The sequence below is a fragment of the Globicephala melas genome, chromosome 5 (genome assembly GCF_963455315.2).
Source record: "Globicephala melas chromosome 5, mGloMel1.2, whole genome shotgun sequence".
In the NCBI taxonomy this organism is placed as follows: Eukaryota; Metazoa; Chordata; class Mammalia; order Artiodactyla; family Delphinidae; genus Globicephala; species Globicephala melas.
Genome location: NC_083318.1, coordinates 133,860,709 through 133,884,367, shown reverse-complemented (window position 1 = coordinate 133,884,367; position 23,659 = coordinate 133,860,709). Strand labels below are relative to the sequence as shown.

General features: G+C 40.8%; 1 protein-coding gene across 6 annotated transcripts in view; it reads right to left on the bottom strand.

The window, feature by feature from the left end:
• Window positions 1-23,659, bottom strand: part of MARCHF1 (membrane associated ring-CH-type finger 1) — an 839,495-nt gene that overhangs the window by 87,133 nt on the left and 728,703 nt on the right. For 5 of the 6 annotated variants that reach the window (XM_060299840.1, XM_060299838.1, XM_060299837.1 and 2 more), the window contains one exon: window positions 2,926-3,005. In XM_060299840.1, coding sequence (XP_060155823.1) covers window positions 2,926-3,005 — 80 coding nt within the window. Of the gene's footprint in view, window positions 1-1,901; window positions 2,646-2,925; window positions 3,006-23,659 lie in introns of all 6 variants that reach the window. The other variant, XM_060299842.1, reaches the window with a different exon arrangement.

The following is a 23,659-nucleotide window of genomic DNA, read 5'->3' as shown; positions in this document are numbered from 1 at the left end:
TGGGTGTATTTTGACGATAACCCACAGTAAGAAATAAAGACTATAGGTCCATCGATCTCACTTTCATTAATAGAAGTCTATGTTAAATATTCTGTCTTTGAAAATGTTCCTCCAGAGCAGTGCTTTTAACTTCAGAGAGCCAGCCACTATGACTTTAATTACAATCATTACTTTTTTCTCCAATTACCGTTAAGCCTACAACTAGCTTTTCTGACTCTCTTTCATTAAATTACTCTGGAAGTAGATTTGGGGAATGACCACAGATGTCTATGACTGGGGAGTTCTTCATCTAGACTAGAAATAGTGTTTTAGTCCATCCCCAGACATTTTAGCAAAGTCACACTTAAATCATAGTCAAAAGATTACAAGAAACTTACTTGTATTAGCATCTAAGTCAAATGGTGTCACTTCTGTTTTAAACCACTTAGCGTGTTTTACAGGGCGCTCTCCACCTCTCTAGCCTCAGCTCCACCACCTCCCCCCCACCCCAGCAGCATTCAGCTCTCAGTTCCCTGGAACCCTGCTGGCATGCTGCCTGGATGGCCTTCCCTGCTCTTTCCTTGATCAGTTCCTGTCATGCTTGAGCCTCAGTCAGCTTGTCACTTCCTTAAGAGAGTCCTTCTCTGATCTCCCAGAATAGGTAAACCTTCCACATTATACGCTCCTACATTCCTTATCACAATTGTAACTAACTGTGAAATAGCTTTCGTGTCTGTTATTCCCATCAGATTGTAAGCTCTAGATGTCAGAGACCCTACAAATCTTATGCACTGTAATGGTTTCAGTGCCTGATGCATTATAAACGCCTGAGTGAATAAATGAACGAACATTTTATGAATGACTATTTCATAAAACTTTCACAGGAACAAACCATTACAATGTTATTTACATCCAGAGCTTAATCCTCCTTCTCGTCCTGCCCTGAATGTACATAGGAGGTGTTCTCTGGGTCACGTGATTCACATGAAACATACATGTTTTATAAAATAACTTCAACTTTCATAAAAATAAGCCCCCAAAACCAAGCATTATGCAACAAAAACATCACTTGCTCCCGAACAGAATCCAAGCAACTTAAATGACTGGGTATAACAGGAAAATCCAAAATATTTGTTTTGTTTAACATTGTCTTATTTGTGCATACTAGCCTGGATAGTTACATCATTCTTTTAAATTTTAGGTTATTTTGAAAATTGTATCCAGTCGGGTAAAAAGTGCAAACAAGCAGTCTCATAGCTATGAATTGTCTACACATTGAAAACTTTTAGTACACAATTATCACCAAAGTTAATGTGGTCTCCTTCCCCGAAGGCCCCAGCAACCCCGCAGACACGTCCGTGACTTGTTTCTGTGCCCTTTCAGTCTCGAATTATCCTGCTGAGTCAGATAACTGGAGAACAAATTAGCACCAACTGCAGAGGAAATTTTTCTGATACAAAAATCTGACCTTAAACCCCCCAAGCCCTGAATATCCTCTGTCAGAGTGCTAACAGTTCACCAGATTTGCACTGAAGAGTCTAAAGTTTCACGCTCTCACTCATGTTTCCTCCACAATTCTTGTCTTACCGAGAGTAGGGATAGGACTCAATTGGTTTGTCAGTTTTTTGACCAGGATAAGTCATTATTCAGTTGAAAGAAGGGGGAGGGGAAAATCTAACTGTATTCTGGAACAGCATTCAAACCCATGGATACTTGTGCATTGTTCTTCCCAGCCCTTTGCTCGTTTTATCACCCTATATCCAATTGGACAGTATGAATAAAGTATGAATAAAGGTTATAAAGTATGAATAAAGTATGAATAAAGGTTATGTTTTGAGGGTAGGTGACACACACACACACGTAATTCACAGCAGGAGGAGATATAGTTGGATGTAATCAAGTCTTTCTCTGGAGTGACTGACCTGCATGCTTTTAAATGATCAGACCCATCATGGTAGGTGGCAGGAGGCTTCTGAAGGAATCCTGCATCCTCCACAGGCTTGCCATCTTCTTTGACTGCCAGCATTTCAGTGCTGGAATCTGTCTCTGAAAACATGCTCTTGATTGTTTCATTTTGCCCAGGCCTGTGCAAGAGCCGAGGATCCCTGTGGTGGTACCTGCCTCTGCTTTCCTCATCCTTCCCTGACGGTCTCTTAATGTCAGAGGACCGTCTTGGCAGGGAAACACTGCATCCTTGGTATGTTGTGCCTCTTCCTCTGTGGAGATTTAAAGAGTAGCTCTCACACTCGGTCAGCTCCGGGTGCTTTTTATCTTTGGATCCTAAATGTACTGGATGGATTTCATTAGGAGCGGAAGACTCATCCAAGCTTCCACTTGGTTTCTTATTTCTCCTTCTCCGAGACAGGCGGAATTTCACTTGGGCTCTTCGTTTTGCCTGAATCCAGTGACTCTCATCGGTGGACGATGAATCTGAAGAATCTGTGTCAGTCTCACTCCATCGGTGGCTGGGGATTTGGAGGTGAAAATCCTTTCTTCTCCCTTTCACTTGTTCTTCTGTGTGCTCGTACCTCAGAGCAGCCCTCCTCTTCCTCCTAGGCCTCTGTTTTACTGATTTCTTACCAGACTCCTTCCTAGCAGGGCTCAGCACCACGACAGGGGTGCTTTGCTCAAATGAGGCTTCTGACATGTCATGTAAGATGGCAGATCTAGACAAAGCAGCAGGCGAAGGATGGAGAATGGGAATGGAGAGGAAAGCCATGGGAAAACAGAGAGAGAGAGAGCGATGAAAATGACAGCACGGACGCAAAGTTGGTAAATAAAGATCAAATGAGGGAAATGCACTAAGGGAGAAAAATTAGGCTGGTATAAATTATCCACGGACAATGTAAGGCAGAGGCAAGAGTCACACAGTCTCAGCAAACACAGCAAGAGTACAAAGCACTGGTCTAAAAACACACCAAATGGGATCATTTGCTGGGCACTTACCTGCAGATGTCCTGAGTGGATGGACAGACAGACAACCTTGACTGGCTCCTGGGAGCTGTCCCTGTGGTCGGGCTGCTCGCCTGGAGAAACAAGTTAGATAATTTGGCATCTTGGTTAAGGTAATACATGGTCGATATCTTGCTTTTTTTCCACATATTTAAAAAATTACAACAAATGTGGCTGCCGGTCATGTTGCTCGTAAGGCAGCTCACAGGATATAGGAAGTCGGAGGGCCGGTTTTGCAAAAGTAAAACTGATTTGAGGAACTTGGAACAGCTGAGATGCTGTACCACTTTGCTGTTTCTTCATTTGTGAGAGAGGAAGATGATTCCAGAAGTTTCTATTCTATTTACTGTAAACTTTTGAGGGGAATGGTTCAATTTGCCTTGGGAACAAATAGGCAACCCTTGAATAGCCTATGATAGAAAGGACACAATGTCTATTATGTGACCAGGATGATAATAATCCGGGAAGCTTCAATAATCAAATAGCCCTTAGATTGCTAGATACTGCCTGGGGTTAACATTGTCACTTTAAGGCCCCATGAGATGATATATTTAAAAACACTTCATAATATTTAAAAGTCTGCAGTGATTATTATTATTTCATCATTGACACTAATAAAATCTATCCATTGCAACATTACTGAACCTTCATATCTTTTAACCTAAGATAAGAGAGCCTGGAATTATGCAGATTGTTGGCACAAATTTGAGTCCATTTCATGAAACTCCTATCTTTGAAACACAACATTTTCTTCACTATTTTGACTTATTTAACTGTTGTATTTAGTACAGACAATAATGACAAATCAAAAGCTAGACTGTGTTGAGAATTTACTGTGCGTAAGGCAAGGTGCTGTGGTTTATCTACTGTCCCTTTAATCCTTACAATAATCTCACAAAACAGAAATACTAATAACTAACAGTTTTGAGGGAATATTATGTGCCAATCACTGTTCTAAGTAATTTTCATATGTTCATTCATCAATACTCACAAGAAACACATGTGGCGCATACTAGAATTATTTCCATGTTACAGATGAGGAAACTGAGAAATTGGTGCTGCTCTGTGCTAGTAGCTGGTAGAGCAGGGCTTTGGGTTAGAAATCCTGCTCCTCTATCTGCTCTCATTCCCAGCTAGAAAGGCACCCCTCTCCTTTACATAGAGGTAACTGAGGGAGTCCCAGGTCCAGATTTAGGCCATTCTGACTGCACAGATGAAGTTGCCACCAAGAAAATAATAGTAAAGGTAGAAAGATTAACCCCAAATTTCAAAATAGTTCTAAAACTCTCCATATTAAAGATATATACATAGAAATCAACTACAAGAAAAAACTGCAAAAAAAATTTTAAAAAACACCTAAACATGTGGAGGCTACACAGTATGCTACTAAACCACCAAGGTATCACTGAAGAACTCAAAGAGGAAATAAAAAATACCTGGAGACAAATGAATATGGAAACACAATCATCCAAAATCTCTGGGACTCAGCAAAAGCAGTTCTAAGAGGAAAGTTTATAGCAATACAAGCCTACCTCGGGAAACAAGAAAAATCTCAAGTAAACAACTTATCCTTGGGCTTCCCTGGTGGTGCAGTGGTTGAGAGTCTACCTGCCGATGCAGGGGACACGGGTTCGTGCCCCGGTCCGGGAAGATCCCACGTGCCGCGGGGCGGCTGGGCCCATGAGCCATGGCCGCTGAGCCTGCGTGTCTGGAGCCTGTGCTCCGCAACGGGAGAGTGAGAGGCCCACGTATTGCCAAAAAAACAAAACAAAAACAAACAAAAAAACCACAACTTATCCTTACACCTAAAGGAACTAGATAAAGAAGAACAAACAAAAGCCAAAGTTAGTAGAAGGAAAGATATAATAAAGATCAGAGCAGAAATAAACAAACTAGAGACTAAAAAAAAAAAAGAAAAAAATACAAAAGATCAATGAAACTAACAGCTGGTTCTTTGGAAAGATAAGCATAATTGATAAACCTTTAGCCAGACTCATCAAGAAAAACAGAGAGAGGGCCCAAATCAATAAAACCAGAAATGGAAAAGGTAAATTACAACCAACCCCACAAAAATACAGAAGAGCGTAAGAGACTACTATGAACAACTATATGCCATGAAAATGGACAACCTAGAAGAAATGGGCAAATTCTTAGAAATGTACAATCTCCCAAGACTGAACCAGGAAGAAATAGATAATATGAATAGACCGATTACCAGTAATGAAATTGAATCCATAGTTAAAAAACTCCCAACAAACAAAAGTTGAAGATCAGATGGCTTCACAGGTGAATTCTACCAAACATTTAGAGAAGAGTTAATACCTATCCTTCTCAAACTATTCCAAAGAAATTGCAGGGGAGGGAGCACTTCCTAACTCTTTCCATGAGTTCAGCCTCACCCCGATACCTAAACCAGACAAAGATATCACACAAAAAAGAAAATTCAGGCCAATATCACTGATGACCACAGATGCAAAAATCCTCAGCAACAATACTAGCAAACTGAATCCAACAGTACATTAAAAGAATCATACACCATGATCAAGTGGGATTTGTCCCACAGATGCAAGGATTTTTCAATATCTGCAAATCAATCAATGTGATACACCACATTAACAAATTGAAGAATAAAAACCATATGATCACATCAATAGATGCAGAAAAGCTTTTGACAAAATTCAACATCCATTTATGACAAAAACTCTCCAGAAAATGGGCATAAATGGGAATATACCTCGACATAATGAAGGCCATATATGACAAACCCATAGCTAACATCACACTCGATGGTGAAAAGCTGAAAGCGTTTCCTCTAAGATCAGTAACAAGACAAGGATGTCCACTCTTGTTATGTTTATTTAACATAGCTTTGGAAGTCCTAGCTTCTGCAATCAGAGAAAAAAATAATAAAAGGAATCCAAATTGAAAAGAAAGAAGTAATACTGTCACTGTTTGCAAATGACATGATACCATACATAGAAGATCCTAAAGACAACACCAGAAAACTAACAGAGCTAATCAATGAATTCAGTAAAGTTTCAGGATACAAAATTAATATACAGAAATCTGTTGCATTTCTTTATTAATAATGAACTATCAGAAGGAGAAATTAAGGAAACAATCCCATTTACCATCACCTCGAAAAGAATAAAAACTGGAATAAAACTACCTAGGAATAAAGCTACCTAAGGATGTAAAAGACCTGTACTTGGAAAACTATAAGACACTAATGAAAGAAATTGAGGACGACACAAACAGATGAAAGATATACCACGTTCATGTACTGGAAGAATTAATATTGTTAAGATGACCATACTACCCGAGGCAATCTACAGATTCAGTGAAACCCCTATCAAAATACCAAGGGTATTTTTCACAGAACAGGGACAAATAACTTTAAAATGTGTGTGGAAACACAAAAGATCCCCTATAGCCAATAATATCTTCAGAAAGAAGAACAGAGCTGAAGGAGTTAGGTTTCCTGACTTCAGACTATACTACAAAGCTACAGTAATCAAAACAGCATGGTACTGGTACAAAAACAGAAAAATAGATCAATGGAATAGAACAGAGAGTCCAGAAATAAACCCATGCACTTATGATCAATTAACCTATGACAAAAGAGTCAAGAATATACAGTGGAGAAAAGACAGTCTCTTCAATAAGTGGTACTCGGAAAACTGGACAGATACATATAAAGAATGAAATTAGAACATTTCCTCACACCATATACAAAAAAAAAAAAAAAAAAACACAAAAAAACCCCCAAAAACCCTCAAAATGGATTAAAGGCCCAAACGTATGATGTATCTCCTAAAGCAAAGGAAATAAAAGCAAAAATAAACAAATGGGACCTAATTAAACTTAAAAGCTTTTGCAGAGCAAAGGAAACCATAAGCAAACAAAAATACAACCTACTGAATTGGAGAAAATATTTGCAAATGATATGACAGATAAGGGGTTGATATGAAACATATAAACAGCTCATGCAACTCAACATCAAAAAACAAACAACCTGATTATAAAAATGGAAAGAGGACCTGAATAGACATTTTTCTAAAGAGGACTTTCAGATGGCCAAGAGACACATGAAAAGATGCTCAACATCACTAACCATCAGGGAAATGCAAATCAAAACTGCAATGGTATAGCACCTCACACATAGCAAGACGACTATCATCAAAAAGAAAACAAAAGGCAAGTTTTGGAGAGGATGTGGAGAAAAGGGAACACTCCTACACATTGCAGCCATTGTGGAAAACTGTATGGAGGTTTCTCAAAACACTAAAAATAGAATTACCACACATGACAGAGCAATTTCACTCTTGGGCATACATCTGAAAAAAACAAAAACACTAATTCGAAAAGATACAGTGTTCACAGCAGCATTACTTACAATTGCCAAGATATGGAAGCAACCTAAGTGTCCATCAACAGATGAATGGATAAAGAAGATAATATTCAATGGAATATTAGTCATAAAAAAAGAAAATTTGCCATTTGCAGAAACATGGATGGACTTGGAGGGTATTACGCTATGTGAAATAAGTCAGACAGAGAAAGATAAATACTGTATGATATCATTTCTATGTAGAATCTGAAAAATAACACAAAATATTTTTATTGTCATATTTTTTTATATGGTGAATATAACAAAAAAGAAACAGACTCAGATATAAAAAACAAACCAGTGGTTACCAGTGGGGAGAGGGAACAGGCGAGGGACAAGATAGGGGCAGGGGATTAATAGGTACAAACTACTATGTATAAAGTAAGTATGCTACAAGGATATATTCCACAATGCAGGGAATACAGCCAATATTTTATAATAACTATAAATGGAGTGTAACTTTTAAAAATTGTGAATCACTACGTTGTACACCTGTAACTTACACAATATTGTACATCAAATATACTTCAATTTACAAAAAGCTAAAAAAAAAAAAAAGATAAAGGTAAATGCAGATGATTGTGGAATCCAGAGGAAAAGAAACTAATTCTAACTCAAAAGGTTAAGAAAACTTCAAGAGGAGGTACAGAAGGCTGAATAATACACCCCTTCACCCCAGCCAAGATGCCAACTTCTTAATCCCTGGAATTTGTGAATCTGTATCCTTACATTACAAAAGGGACTTTGCAGAGGTGATTAAGTTAAGGGCCTTGAGATGGGGAGATGGTCCTGCATTATCCAGGTGGGCCAGGTGTAATCAGGAGGATGCTGCTAAGAGTGAGGCAATAGAGTTAGGGTCAGAGAGAGAAGACATAAGGATGGGAGCAGAGGTTGGAGAGAGGGGGAGATGCTACATTTCTGCATTTGAAGATAAAGCGAGGGGGCTCTGAGTGAAGGAATGCAGGCAGCCTCTAGAAGCTAGAAAAGGCTACAAAATGAGCTCTCCCTAGAGGGTCCAGAAAAATGCAGTCTTGCTGATATCTGGATTGTAGCCCAGTGAGACCCATGTTTGACTTCTGACCTCTAGAACTATAAGATGATACGTTTGTGTTGTTTTAAGACAAGTTTGTGGTAATTTGTTATAGCGGTCACAGGAAACTGATATAGGAGGTAACATTTTAGCTAAGCTTAAAAGGAAAGGAGGAGTTATTAAAGAAGAGATTAAAAATATTCTAGGCAGAGGAAGCAGTGTCCTGACAGGGAAGAATGGCATCCTCAATGTGTTCTAACAAACTGATCTACATTTGTGCACTTCTTTTTAAAAAATTTATTTTACTGAAGTATAGTTGACTTATAATGTGTCAATTTCTGCTGCACAGCAAAGTGATTCAGATATACATATATATTCTTTTTTATGTTCTTTTCCATTATGATTTATTGCAGGGTATGGAATATAGTTCCCTGTGCTATATGGTAGGACCTTGTTGTTTATCCATCCTATAATAGTTTGCATCTGCTAATCCCAAACTCCGAATCCTTCCCTCCTTCACCCCCCTCTCCTTTGTCAACCACAGGTCTGTTCTCTATGTCTGAGTCTGTTTCTGTTTCATAGATAAGTTCATTTCTGTCATATTGGAGATTCCACATACATGTGATATTATATAGTATTTGTCTTTCTCTTTCAGACTTCACTTAGTATGATAATCTCTAGGTCCACCCATGTTGCTGCAAATGTCATTATTTCATTCTTTTTTATGCCTGAGCAGTATTTCACTGTATATATGTACCACATCTTCTTGATCCAATCATCTGTCGATGGACATTTAGGTTGTTTCCATGTCTTGGCTACTGTGAATAGTGCTGCTATGAACATAGGGGTGCATGTACCTTTTTGAATTAGCATTTTGCCTGGATATATGCCCAGGAGTGGGATTGCTGGATCATACAGTAACTCTATTTTTAGATTTTGAAGAACTTCCATACTGTTTTCCCTAGTGGCTGCACCAATTTACATTCTTACCAACAGCGCAGGAGGGTTCCCTTTTCTCCACACCCTCTCCAGCATTTGTTATTTGTAACATCTGCCCCCTTCTGACTTTTAACTTTCTGAGTCTTTTCTGTCAACCCATGAACATTGTGTATTTTTAAAGTCTTTGAACATCATCTTTGGACACCAGTCCGTGTTCGATTATCTCCTTCAATATTTGTATTAAAACTCACTTATTTCAAGTTTTCTAATGTAGATCAACTTCATATCTACCCATCGAAAGCATAGCCAGTTTTTGTAAAAATAGAAGCATTTCTGTACTCGACACAGTGAGCAGTAAGTTTTGTTAGATTGTGTACTGTTTATTTCATGTACACCCATTGAGGTTCATAGGAAGTTGTGCATACAGCAGGCACTGAATAAAAGCCACATGTGCGAAGTTTGCTCCTCATTCTGTTTTTAAAAAAGCAATGCACCAAATGTAAAATAGATAGCTAGTGGGCAGCAGCCGCATAGCCCAGGTAGATCAGCTCGGTGCTTTGTGACCACCTAGATGGGTGGGATAGGGAGGGTGGGAGGGAGGTACAAGAGGGAGGGGATATGGGGATATATGTATACATGTAGCTGATTCACTTTGTTATACAGCAGAAACTAACACACCATTGTAAAGCAATTACACTCCAATAAAGATGTTAAAAAAAAAAAAAGCAATGCAGCCCCAAAATGACCTTCAATCACTGATGTGACTATGAATGTGAACCACAATATGATGAGCATCATAATGGGTATCCATGGCTACTTAATGGTGTGTTAAAACCAATTCCACGAAGTTGCACAGGCAAAGGTGCTGCAATAGACATCATCATGATAAAATAAAATTTATAACCTCACAGGTCTGGGCAAATGCATGTTCTGCAATGGGAAGGTGATTTATCAATTAATAATAACACAGAACATTAAAAAACATGCAGCTTTCCTTTGGAGAGAGTTTTGGTCCACCATGACACTAAATCAAATAACATTTATATCTATAACCCTGAAGGATTTTGAAGGGAACTGAAACTGTTCCTTGCTGCCGCTCAAGAGTCTTCAAGTAGCTCACATCCGGTGTTAGTCTATACATATTGAGCGGGTAGTTGGGCTACTGCTGGAGCAGATGCTGCCAGTGCCTCCCTGGGCCTTCGCCCTACCCTGAGTTCACTTGCCTGTGGACTGGTCCCCACTTGATTTCTCTGCCTGGGTCTTTCCTGGTACCACGTGCACATGCTGGGCTGCACACAGGCACAGCCTGAAGTGTGGGATAAGTTAACCCCCTGGGGACAGTTCTTGGGTTGGAGTCAGTGGATAAGTGCCCTGGCTTATTCCATCTTCCCAGGGGCAGTTCTGAGAGGTGGCTACCAGAGTTTCTCAAAAGGTCCTGAGCTGGATCAAGGCCCATTTGTTCACAGGTCATCAACACACTCTTTATTGGCATTTCCCCTTTCTCTGTCTTACTTTTTTCATGCCTTGTGTGCTTCCCAGAAAAACTACCTGCACCTGACAAAGACAGCATCTAAATTGACTGGAATCTATTTGACCAGCTGATGGATATGAAATTAATCTTAGCTTGTGTCACTTTTGATTCATTTGCTCAGCAAACATGAATAAAGATCTATCATGTAATCAACACAATGCTGAGTTCTGGGAATAAAGAAATGGATGGCATCCTGACAGGGCTTCTTGTTTAGTGGAGAAGAGGTGTAAGTGAACAGGCAATTTTAATACAGTCTAGAGTATCCTGATAGTATGGTAGTGGGAGTTCCGATGAAGGAAGGGCACCTAATGGAGGGTGGAGCAGAGATTTAAAGGAAGTGTCCCAGAGAAGAGAAAACCTCAACTCAAAAGTGTGGTGTGGGTCATGTGGGTGAGGACCGTCCAGACGGGGAGAAGAGTGTGTCAGAGTAGACTGGGGAGACCATGGCTTGTTATGGGAACCACAGAGACTCTGGTAATGGCTGGAGGGAAGGTGGTGAGGAAGATAGGAAGTGATACAAAGTCAGGAAAAAGAAGTGGATGGAGGTTTTATATGCCACATTGAAAAGCGTTGGTTGTATACCCAAATAAATGGAAAGTCACTGAGACAATCAGAAGCAAATGGAAATGATTAAATTTGGGCACCAGAAAGCTCACTTTGCCAGCTGAGCATTGGAAGGTCCAAAACTAACTATAAATAGAGAGAATTAGGATTGTTATAGCCAGGATACAGCAGGGAAGGAGGAAAGGAAAAGTTTAAGCAATACCATCCCAACTGGTTGTTTTATTTTTAAATATGATAAAAATCATTTGAAAGATCAGCTGAAAAAACTAACATGGGGAAATATCTAGGAAAATTCTTTAATAAGAGCTAAGTGAAATCAGAGTACTTTTTACCAAATACCAAACATAGTGTGAAGATTCAGAAATAAGAATATTTGGGTGGCAAAGATACATCATTAAAATAGAAATTTATTTATCTATATATCTATCTTTCTATGCCGTAGTACATAATAAAGTTGCATTTCAACTTTTCGGTGGGAAAAGACTAGGTTATTAAATAAATAGCATGGGCAGAATTACAGGGGAAGATGGCGAAAGAGTAAGACGCGGAGATCACCTTCCTCCCCACAGATACATCAGAAATACATCTACACATGGAAAAACTCCTACAAAACACCTACTAAACGCTGGCAGAAGACCTCAGACCTCCCAAACGGCAAGAAGCTCCCCCACGTACCTGGGTAGGGCAAAAGAAAAAAGAAAAAACACAGACAAAGGAATAGGGATGGGAGCTGCGCCAGTGGGAGGGAGCTGTGAAGGAGGAAAGCTTTCCACACATTAGGAGTCCCTTCGCGGGCGGAGACTGCGGGTGTTGGAGGTGGGGAGCTTCGGCGCCACGGAGAAGAACACAGCAACAGGGGTGCGGAGGGCAAAGCGGAGAGATTCCCGCACAGAGGATATGTGCCGACCGGCACTCACCAGCCCGAGAGGCTTGTCTGCTCACCCGCCGGGGCGGGCGGGGCTGGGAGCTGAGGCTCAGGCTTCGGTCGGAGCGCCTGGAGAGGACTGGGGTTGGCGGCGTGAACACAGCCTGCAGGGGGTTTGTGCGCCACGGCTAGCCGGGAGGGAGTCCAGGGAAAACTCCGGAGCTGCCAAAGAGACAAGAGACTTTTTCTTACCTCTTTGTTTCCTGGTGCGCCAGGAGAGGGGATTCAGAGCGCTGCTTAAAGGAGCTCCAGAGACGGGCGCGAGCCGCGGTAACAGCGCGGACCCCAGAGACGGGCATGAGACGCTAAGGCTGCTGCTGCCGCCACCAAGAAGCCTGTGTGCGAGCACAGGTCACTCTCCACACCCCTCTTCCAAGGAGCCTGTGCAGCCCGCCACTGCCAGGGTCCCGGGATCCAGGGACAACTTCCCTGGGAGAACACACGACGCGCCTTACACTGTGCAACGTCACGCCGGCTGGCGCCTCACGCTCGTGCAACGTCACGCCGGCCGCCGCCTCACGCTCGTGCAACGTCACGCCGGCCACCGCCTCACGCTCGTGCAACGTCATGCCGGCCTCTGCCGCCGCAGGCCCGCCCCGCACTCCGTGCCCCTCCCTCCCCACCGGCCTGAGTGAGCCAGAGCCTCCAATCAGCGGCTCCTTTAACTCCGTCCTGTCTGAGCGAAGAACAGACGCCCTCAGGCGACCTACACGCAGAGGCGGGGCCAAATCCAAAGCTGAGCCCCGGCAGCTGTGCAAACAAAGAAGAGAAAGGGAAATCTCTCCCAGCAGCCTCAGGAGCAGCGGATTAAATCTCCACAATCAACTTGATGCACCTGCATCTGTGGAATACCTGAATAGACAACGAATCATCCCAAATTGAGGAGGTGGACTTCGAGAGCAAGATTTATGATTTTTTCCCCTTTTCCTCTTTTTGTGTGTATGTATATGCTACTGTGTGAGATTTTGTCTGTATAGTTTTGCTTCCACTATTTGTCCTAGGGTTCTATCCGTCCGTTTTTTGTTTATAAAATTTTTTTCTTAATTATTTTAATAACATTTTTTTGTTTGTTTTTGTTTTTTTGTTTCTTGCGGTACGCGGGCCTCTCACTGTTGTGGCCTCTCCCGCTGTGGAGCACAGGCTCCGGACGCGCAGGCTCAGCGGCCATGGCTCACGGGCCCAGCCGCTTCGCGGCATGTGGGATCTTCCCGGACCGGGGCACGAACCCGTGTCCCCTGCATCGGCAGGCGGACTCCCAACCGCTGCACCACCAGGGAAGCCCTTAATAACTTTATTTTATTTTATCTTATTTTATTTAATCTTTCTTTCCCTCCCTCCCTCCCTCTCTCTCTTTCTTTCTTCTTTTTCTCTCTTTTATTCTGAGCCGTGTGGATGAAAGGCTCTTGGTGCAGCAGCCAGGAGTCAGTGCTCTGCCTCTGAGAAGAGAGAGCCAACTTCAGGACACTGGTCCACAAGAGACCTCCCAGCTTCACATAATATCAAACGGCAAAAATCTCCCAGAGATCTCCATCTCAACACCAGCACTCAGCTTCACTCAACGACCAGCAAGCTAAGGTGCTGGATATCCTATGCCAAACAAATAGCAAGACAGGAACACAACCCCACCCATTAGCAGAGAGGCTGCCTAAAATCATAATAGGTCCACAGACACCCCAAAACACACCACCAGACGTGGACCTGCCCACCAGAAAGACAAGATCCAGCCTCATCCACCAGAACACAGGCACTAGTCCCCTCCACCAGGAAGCCTACACAACCCACTGAACCAACCTTAGCCACTGGGGACAGACACCAAAAACAATGGGAACTACGAACCTGCAGCCTGCAAAAAGGAGACCCCAAACACAGTAAGATAAGCAAAATGAGAAGACAGAAAAACACACAGCAGATGAGGGAGCAAGATAAAAACCCACCAGACCTAACAAATGAAGAGGAAATAGGCAGTCTACCTGAAAAAGAATTCAGAATAATGATAGTAAAGATGATCCAAAATCTTGGAAATAGAATAGACAAAACGCATGAAACATTTACCAAAGACCTAGAATAACTAAAGATGAAACAAGCAACGATGAACAACACAATAAATGAAATTAAAAATACTCTAGATGGGATCAATAGCAGAATAACTGAGGCAGAAGAATGGATAAGTGACCCGGAAGATAAAATAGTGGAAATAACTACTGCAGAGCAGAATAAACATAAAAGAATGAAAAGAACTGAGGACAGTCTCAGAGACCTCTGGGACAACATTAAATGCACCAACATTCGAATTATAGGGGTTCCAGAAGAAGAAGAGAAAAAGAAAGGGACTGATAAAATATTTGAAGATATTATAGTTGAAAACTTCCCTAATATGGGAAAGGAAATAGTTAATCAAGTCCAGGAAGCACAGAAAGTCCCATACAGGATAAATCCAAGGAGAAACAAGCCAAGACACATATTAATCAAACTGTCAAAAATTAAATACAAAGAAAACATATTAAAAGCAGCAAGGGAAAAACAACAAATAACACACAGGGAATCCCCATAAGGTTAACAGCTGATCTTTCAGCAGAAACGGTGCAAGCCAGAAGGGACTGGCAGGACATATTTAAAGTGATGAAGGAGAAAAACCTGCAACCAAGATTACTCTACCCAGCAAGGATCTCATTCAGATTTGATGGAGAAATTAAAACCTTTACAGACAAGCAAAAGCTGAGAGTTCAACACCACCAAAACAGCTTTACAACAAATACTAAAGGAACTTCTCTAGGGAAGAAACACAAAAGAAGGAAAAGACCTACAATAACGAACCCAAAACAATTAAGAAAATGGGAATAGGAACGTACATATCGATAATTACCTTAAATGTAAATGGACTAAATGCTCCCACCAAAAGACACAGATTGGCTGAATGGATACAAAAACAAGACACATATATATGCTGTCTACAAGAGACCCACTTCAGACCTAGAGACACATACAGACTGAAGGGGGATGGAAAAAGATATTCCATGCAAATGGAAACCAAAAGAAAGCTACAGTAGCAATTCTCATATCAGACAAAATAGACTTTAAAATAAAGACTATTAGAAGAGACAAAGAAGGACACTACATAATGATCAAGGGATCGATCCAAGAAGAAGATATAACAATTGTAAATATTTTTGCCCCCAACATAGGAGCACCTCAATACATAAGGCAAATACTAACAGCCATAAAAGGGGAAATTGACAGTAACATATACATAGTAGGGGACTTTAACACCCCACTTTCACCAATGGACAGATCATCCAAAGTGAAAATAAATAAGGAAGCACAAGCTTTAAATAATACATTAAACAAGATGGACTTAATTGATATTTATAGGACATTCCATCCAAAAACAACAGAATACACATTTTTCTCAAGTGCTCATGGAACATTCTCCAGGAAAGATCATATCTTGGGTCACAAATCAAGCCTTGGTAAATTTAAGAAAATTGTATCAAGTATCTTTTCCGACCACAACGCTATGAGACTAGATATCAATTACAGGAAAAGATCTGTAAAAAATACAAACACATGGAGGCTAAACAATACACTACTTAATAATGAAGTGATCACTGAAGAAATCAAAGAGGAAATCAAAAAATACCTAAAACAAATGATAATGGAGACACAACGACCCAAAACCTGTGGGATGCAGCAAAAGCAGTTCTAAGAGGGAAGTTTATAGCAGTACAATTCTACCTTAAAAAACAGGAAACATCTCGAATATACAACTTAACCTTGCACTTAAAGCAATTAGAGAAAGAAGAACAAAAAAACCCCAAAGTTAGCAGAAGGAAAGAAATCATAAAAATCAGATCAGAAATAAATGAAAAAGAAATGAAGGAAACGATAGCAAAGATCAATAAAACTAAAAGCTGGTTCTTTGAGAAGATAAACAAAATTGATAAACCATTAGCCATACTCATCAAGAAAAAAAGGGAGAAGACTCAAATCAATAGAATTAGAAATGAAAAAGGAGAAGTAACAACTGACACTACAGAAATACAAAAGATCATGAGAGATTACTACCAGTAACTCTATACCAATAAAATGGACAACCTGGAAGAAATGGACAAATTCTTAGAAATGCACAACCTGTCAAGACTGAATCAGGAAGAAATAGGAAATATGAACAGACCAATCACAAGCACTGAAATTGAAAATGTGATTAAAAATCTTCCAACAAATAAAAGCCCAGGACCAGATGGCTTCACAGGCGAATTCTATCAAACATTTAGAGAAAAGCTAACACCTATCATTCTCATACTCTTCCAAAATATAGCAGAGGGAGGAACACTCCTAAACTAATTCTACGAGGCCACCATCACCCTGATACCAAAACCAGACAAGGATGTCACAGAGAAAGAAAACTACAGGCCAATATCACTGATGAACATAGATGCAAAAATCCTCAACAAAAAACTAGCAAACAGAATCCAACAGCACATTAAAAGGATCATACACCATGATCAAGTGGGGTTTATTCCAGGAATGCAAGGATTCTTCAGTATATGTAAATCAATCAATGTGATACACCATATTAACAAATTGAAGGAGAAAAACCACATGATCATCTCAATAGATGCAGAGGAAGCTTTTGACAAAATTCAACACCCATTTATGATAAAAACCCTGCAGAAAATAGGCATAGAGGGAACTTTCCTCAACATAATAAAGGCCATATATGACAAACCCACAGCCAACATCGTTCTCAATGGTGAAAAACTGAAAGCACTTCCACTAAGATCAGGAACAAGACAAGGTTGCCCACTCTCACCACTCTTATTCAACATAGTTTTGGAAGTTTTAGCCACAGCAATCAGAGAAGAAAAGGAAATAAAAGGAATCCAAATCGGAAAAGAAGAAGTAAAGCTCTCACTATTTGCAGATGACATGATACTATACATAGAGAATCCTAAAGATGCTACCAGAAAACTACTAGAGCTAATCAATGAATTTGGTAAAGTTGCAGGATACAAAATTAATGCACAGAAATCTCTGGCATTTCTATACACTAATGATGAAAAATCTGAAAGTGAAATCATGAAAACACTCCCATCTATCACTGCACCAAAAAGAATAAAATATCTATGAATAAACCTACCTAAGGAGACAAAAGACCTGTATGCAGAAAATTATAAGACATTGATGAAAGAAATTAAAGATGATACAAATAGATGGAGAGATATACCATGTTCTTGGATTGGAAGAATCAATATTGTGAAAATGACTCTACTACGCAAAGCAATCTACAGATTCAATGCAATCCCTATCAAACTACCACTGGCATTTTTCACAGAACTAGAACAAAAACTTTCACAATTTGTATGGAAACACAAAAGACCCCGAATAGCCAAAGCAATCTTGAGAACGAAAAACGGAGCTGGAGGAATCAGGCTCCCTGACTTCAGACTATACTATAAAGCTACTGTAATCAAGGCAGTATGGTACTGGCACAAAAACAGAAAGATAGATCAATGGAACAGGATAGAAAGCCCAGAGATAAACCCACGCACATATGGTCAGCTTATCTTTGATAAAGGAGGCAGGAATGTACGGTGAAGAAAGGACAGCCTCTTCATTAAGTGGTACTGGGGAAACTGGACAGGTACATGTAAAAGAATGAAATTAGATCACTCCCTAACACCATACATAAAAATAAGCTCAAAATGGTTTAAAGACCTAAATGTAAGGCCAGAAACTATCAAACTCTTAGAGGAAAACATAGGCTGAACACTCTATTACATAAATCACAGCAAGATCCTTTTAGACCCACCTGCTAGAGAAATGGAAATAAAAACAAAAATAAACAAATGGGACCTAATGAAACTTCAAAGCTTTTGCACAGCAAAGGAAACCATAAACAAGACCAAAAGACAACCCTCAGAATGGGAGAAAATATTTGAAAATGAAGCAACTGACACAGGATTAATCTCCAAAATTTACAAGCAGCTCATGCAGCTCAATAACAAAAAAACAAACAACCCAATCCAAAAATGGGCAGAAGACCTAAATAGACATTTCTCCAAAGAAGATATACAGACTGCCCACAAACACATGAAAGAATGCTCAACATTATTAATCATTAGAGAAATGCAAATCAAAACTACAATGAGATATCATCTCACACCAGTCAGAATGGCCATCATCAAAAAATCTAGAAACAATACATGCTGGAGAGGGTGTGGAGAAAAGGGAACGCTCTTGCACTGTTGGTGGTAATGTGAATTGGTACAGCCACTATGGAGAACAGTATGGAGGTTCCTTAAAACACTACAAATAGAACTACCATATGACCCAGCAATCCCACGACTGGGCATATACCCTGAGAAAACCATAATTCAAAAAGAGTCATGTACCAAAATGTTCATTGCAGCTCTATTTACAATAGCCTGGAGATGGAAACAACCTAAGTGTCCATCATCGGATGAATGGATAAAGAAGATGTGGCACATATATACAATGGAACATTACTCAGCCATAAAAGGAAATGAAATTGAGCTATTTGTAATGAGGTGGATGGACCTAGAGTCTGTCATACAGAGTGAAGTAAGTCAGAAAGAGAAAGACAAGTACCATATCCTAACACATATATATGGAATTTAGGGGAAAAAAAATGTCATGAAGAACCTAGGGGTAAGACAGAAATAAAGACACAGACCTACTAGAGAATGGACTTCAGGATATGGGGAGGGGGAAGGGTAAGCTGTGACAAAGTGAGAGAGTAGCATGGACATATATACACTACCAAACATAAAATAGATAGGTAGTGGGAAGCACGCTCATAGCACAGGGAGATCAGCTCAGTACTTTGTGACCAGCTAGAGGGGTGGGATAGGGAGGGTGGGAGAGAGGGAGACGCAAGAGGGAAGCTATATGGGAAAATATGCATATGTATAACTGATTCAGTTTGTTATAAAGCAGAAACTAACACACCATTGTGAAGCAATTATACTCCAATAAAGATGTAAAATAAATAAATAGCATGGGCGAAAAAGACTCTAGTCATTTAAAGCCTGATCCCTTCCTTACCATTTACACTGAAGTTTATGTGAATGAAAGACATAAATGTAGTAAAATAAACAATAAAAGTATGAGAAGGAAACATAACTGATATGATATAATATTGTGGAAGGGAATATCTCTCTTAGGATGATATGGAACAAAAATTTCATACAGGAAAAGACAAGTAATCATAATAATTTTAAAAATTGAAACTTCTAATGTATGAAAAGGAAGCACATATACCTACACACCCATACTACCCCAGACAAAAGTCAAAGCCATAAATAATGCCATATTTCATAACATATATGATAGCCAAATAGCTAATTTTCCTAGTATTCAGAGCTCTTCTACAGATCAAGAAAAATAAAATTGATTGCTCTTAGAGGCAAAGGAGTAAAACAGGTAGGTGACAGAGAAGGAATTCCACATTTGCAGAAGAAATTCCAAAAGCCTTGTGTAAAAAGATGGTCGATCTCAATAAGCAAAGAAATGCTGATTCTGCTAACAATGGCATTCACTTTCACTTATAAGATCAGCACTTTCAAAAAAAATTGATAATACCCAGTGTACCTGAGGTGAGGGGACCAAGCATCGCTATGCATTGTTGAACTAATCATATATTGGCATGACTAATTTGGAGGGCAATTTGGTAAACTATTAAAATAGAAATTGTCTATGTTACTCAAGTCAGAAATTTTACTCATAGGAATCAACTTTGATAAAATACTTGCACAACTGGCCAAAGATATGTTCATTATAACAAGAAATTGGAAACAACACAAATGTTATTTAAAATGAAATACATAAGCCATTAAAAGAATGAGATGCATACACATACAAACTCACACACACAGACATGTGAAGGATACATTTTTAAGTGAAAAGCTAAGTTTCAACATTTTATATAGTGGGATCTCATTTGGGTAGATAACACTTTCATGATGTATGTTATCATATGACTAGGACACATTCAGAGGAGTACACATCCAGCCACCAACAGTGATTATCTTTGTAAGGCAGGATTATAACAAATCTTTATTCTTCAGGTTAAATATATCTATAATATTTAAAATCTTTAATTTTAATAAAAGTGAAAAGAACTTTTAAATCATATTAATGATGATGTGATAAATCACAACCATTAAAATCAAGAATCAAGATTTGTGGGTGTTTTCCTCCAATATTTAAGTGATAAAGTCATTGCTTATTTAGCCTTTCTGAGCTCCACTTTGCTCCTTCAATTAAATGGAGTCAAGACACCATCTACATAAAAGGATTGTTAGGAAGAGAACATGAAATCATGGATCAGATAACTGCTTTTTGAGGGTCTAAGAGTTATAATAGGACACGGATTTTGAAACATTAGAATTTTTTTCTCTCTACATATAACTCAGTGATATCCCCTCTTTCAGAAAGAAGACATGTAACAACAGTCTTAATTCAATGGTTCTCAATCCTGGCTAAAATTTAGAACCACCAGGGAAGTTTTAAGAAAAAATACCTCCTTCCTGTGCCTAATTCCAGAATCTCTGAGGAATGGGGATGAGGGCATAGGACCTGACCATCAGTCTTAAAGCTGTGACTCCATGTATATCCGAAGTTAAAGCTTAGGTCAAAGGGGACACTAATCTACCTTAAATTTCATATTAGATTTTCCCTCTGAGACTCCGGGGGTAATATTCTTGAAATCCTGATTTTTTTTTTTTTTTTGAGAGAGTGAAAATATTTTCTGAATTCCCAAATCAGACTTTTATACATCTAGAAGAGATCTTGGACTTTGGTCATAACTTTACTACAACCTATAGTGTAGGGAGATAAGGGGAAGGACTTAAAGGAAATTTACAGTTCGCAGGAATAGGAATCACGCTCTGCTTACCACTACTTGTGCTGAAGGGCAGGACAGGGACAGAAGACCAGGGATGACATTCCAGTGTGTCTCCCTCCCCATTTATCCCCCAACAGTACAATTTGGGGAGACGTGTGAGGACAGAGCAGGGTACGTGGCAGGCTCGCCAGGATAGGCTTGGGGGAACACCTAGAGCGTGACAGCTCTTCCCTTCCTGGAAAGACTTGTCTTTCAGATCAGCTTCTGGGTGGCCACGGGCGGTGCCTAGCCTGGCACCTGCTCCGGAGGTGGAGCGACTGAGGGTGGGCCTGAGCAGCTCCCCTAGCTCCGCGTGGTGTGGGCCAAGCATCCGGAGGCCTTGTGCTTCTGCGAGTGTGTGAGATGGCCAGCCTGGGGGGTGGTAAGCGAGGGTCACCAGAGTTAAAGCTAACGTGACGTCACACCAGAAGGCACAGAAAAGACTACCCAGGCAAGAGGCCTGGCAAGGGTGGTGAAAACCCAGACTGGCTGGAGGGTCAGCGTCATGCTCGACTGTAATACAGAGCTGGTCACCAGGTCCACCAGCCAGGGGTTGGTGCTTTAGCAACAGGGCTGGTAAAGACCTGTAGGATAAAGGTCTAAACAGAAGCCCCTGCCCCCGTCTATTCCGAAAACTGAAGGGAAAAGAGGAGAAACTTTAAAAGTCTGAATGTGATTAAGCTCTGAATGGGTAGAGACTGAGGTCTTTTTTTGAAAAAAATCCAACATCTCCCATATCAGAGGTAAAAGGGCTTAAGAGGAAGATAGGGAGACTGAAGTTACTTTCAGAGTCACATGTTTTTTTCCCTATCTTGTGCAAAAATTTACCACACTACACACTGAGGGCCATGTGGGATCCCTAAGAAACTGGGTAGCACACATCCACACCATTGGCTGATTACAAAACCTGGATGTTTTGATAGAAGAAAGTAATCTTGAAGCTGAGTCTATAATCCCGTGAATTAAAACTGGTGCCTAAAAGGGGAAGCAGGCCAGACATAAAGCGTAGAAAAGAGCAGGGTGGCAAGTTGTCTCAGTGCTCCTTTTGGGACACTAAGTCTTGCAAGGAGGCAAACATCTTTTCAAAAGGGGAAAATCAAATCTACCCTTGGCAATTCATACCATTCGGAGAGAGGCTTAGAGCAGGGCTAGATCTGCAGGTCAAAAAGAGAAGCTGCAACCAGTGGTGCAGAACCTAGCCTGCCCTGAAAGGCCCTGGAAGGCCAGAGAGTGGAGCTGCAGGGGTCTGCAGAGGCCAGACTGAGCCAGCCTGTATGTCCTATTGGAAACAGAGATAGGGCACTGACTGTCAGCAGGGAGGTCATGGCCGGGAATCTCGTTTAAAGCACCAGCTTGTGTTACCCGCCAGTTCTCAAAGGCCATCCACTCCCATTGATATAGATTAGATCCAAGGTAAGCCTCGGCAGCAGTCAAGACCAGGGACCGGGAGATGATAAGTCTACCAGGCAATCTAGTAAGATGCAGGCATTCTGGGAGTGGATGGAGAAGCAGACTCAGACAGGTGTCTCTTGTCCCCTGTATCATACCCCTTCTGTCTACGTCCAATGGCTGCAGCCCTGGTGAACACTCCTTGTGAGAGTCAGCTGGTCTCATAGTGACAGTGACCCACCTCAAGTGAGTGCCACATTGTTTGTACTTCCAACTCCTAATTCCATGGGAACCCACTTGGCCTTACATAATCCTCAAGGCAAGGGAGTTCCTAAGTCCAGGAGTAGCCCTCAAAGACACAGGGGCCAGGAGCTTGTGGATAAATGACCCACCCTCCTATCCCTCAGGTAGAAAATTCTGAGAGACATTTTGGATATTTCTCAGGAGTCCCATTAGAATCAGGCCCCCATAAGTGACTTCAAAATGCACCCTTAACTTGACTTTTTATCTGTCCTTGTTTTCTGCACCTTAATCCCTCATTTACGATTTCTGGGATGACCTCTGAAATATACCACCTGCACCAAAAGTCTATTGTCGCCACTACTGCTTTGAGGGGAGCCCAAACTGAGTCATAGCTGGTATCAGAAAGAGTGCTGGAAAGCAGACCCACGTAGAATTTAGGAGCTGGGTCACTCATGGCTCGACATAACAGGGAACGCTTTGCTGGTGGCAGGCAGGGCGGTGATAATGCCTAACGAGCTGTAGCATCGCTATTCCTGGGCTGGCCGAGGTGCAGGTGGTGGAAAGCACGCAGGAGCTCTAGCATTTGTACAGGAAGCACCAATGGTAATTACAAGGACACGTAGTTGCCTGGCTCGGTTTCCCGCCCTGGCAGCTTCTATGAAAGAGAGTGGTCAGTTCAGCTTGGTCAGAGGTGCTTTGTGTATATCCCCAAGGGTAGAGATGGTACCGAGGCAGCCCTCAACCCAGAGAGGGCAGCAGCCGGAGGAAAAGTGCACCAGCCCCCAATAATTCAGGTGGTGAATTCTTGGCAA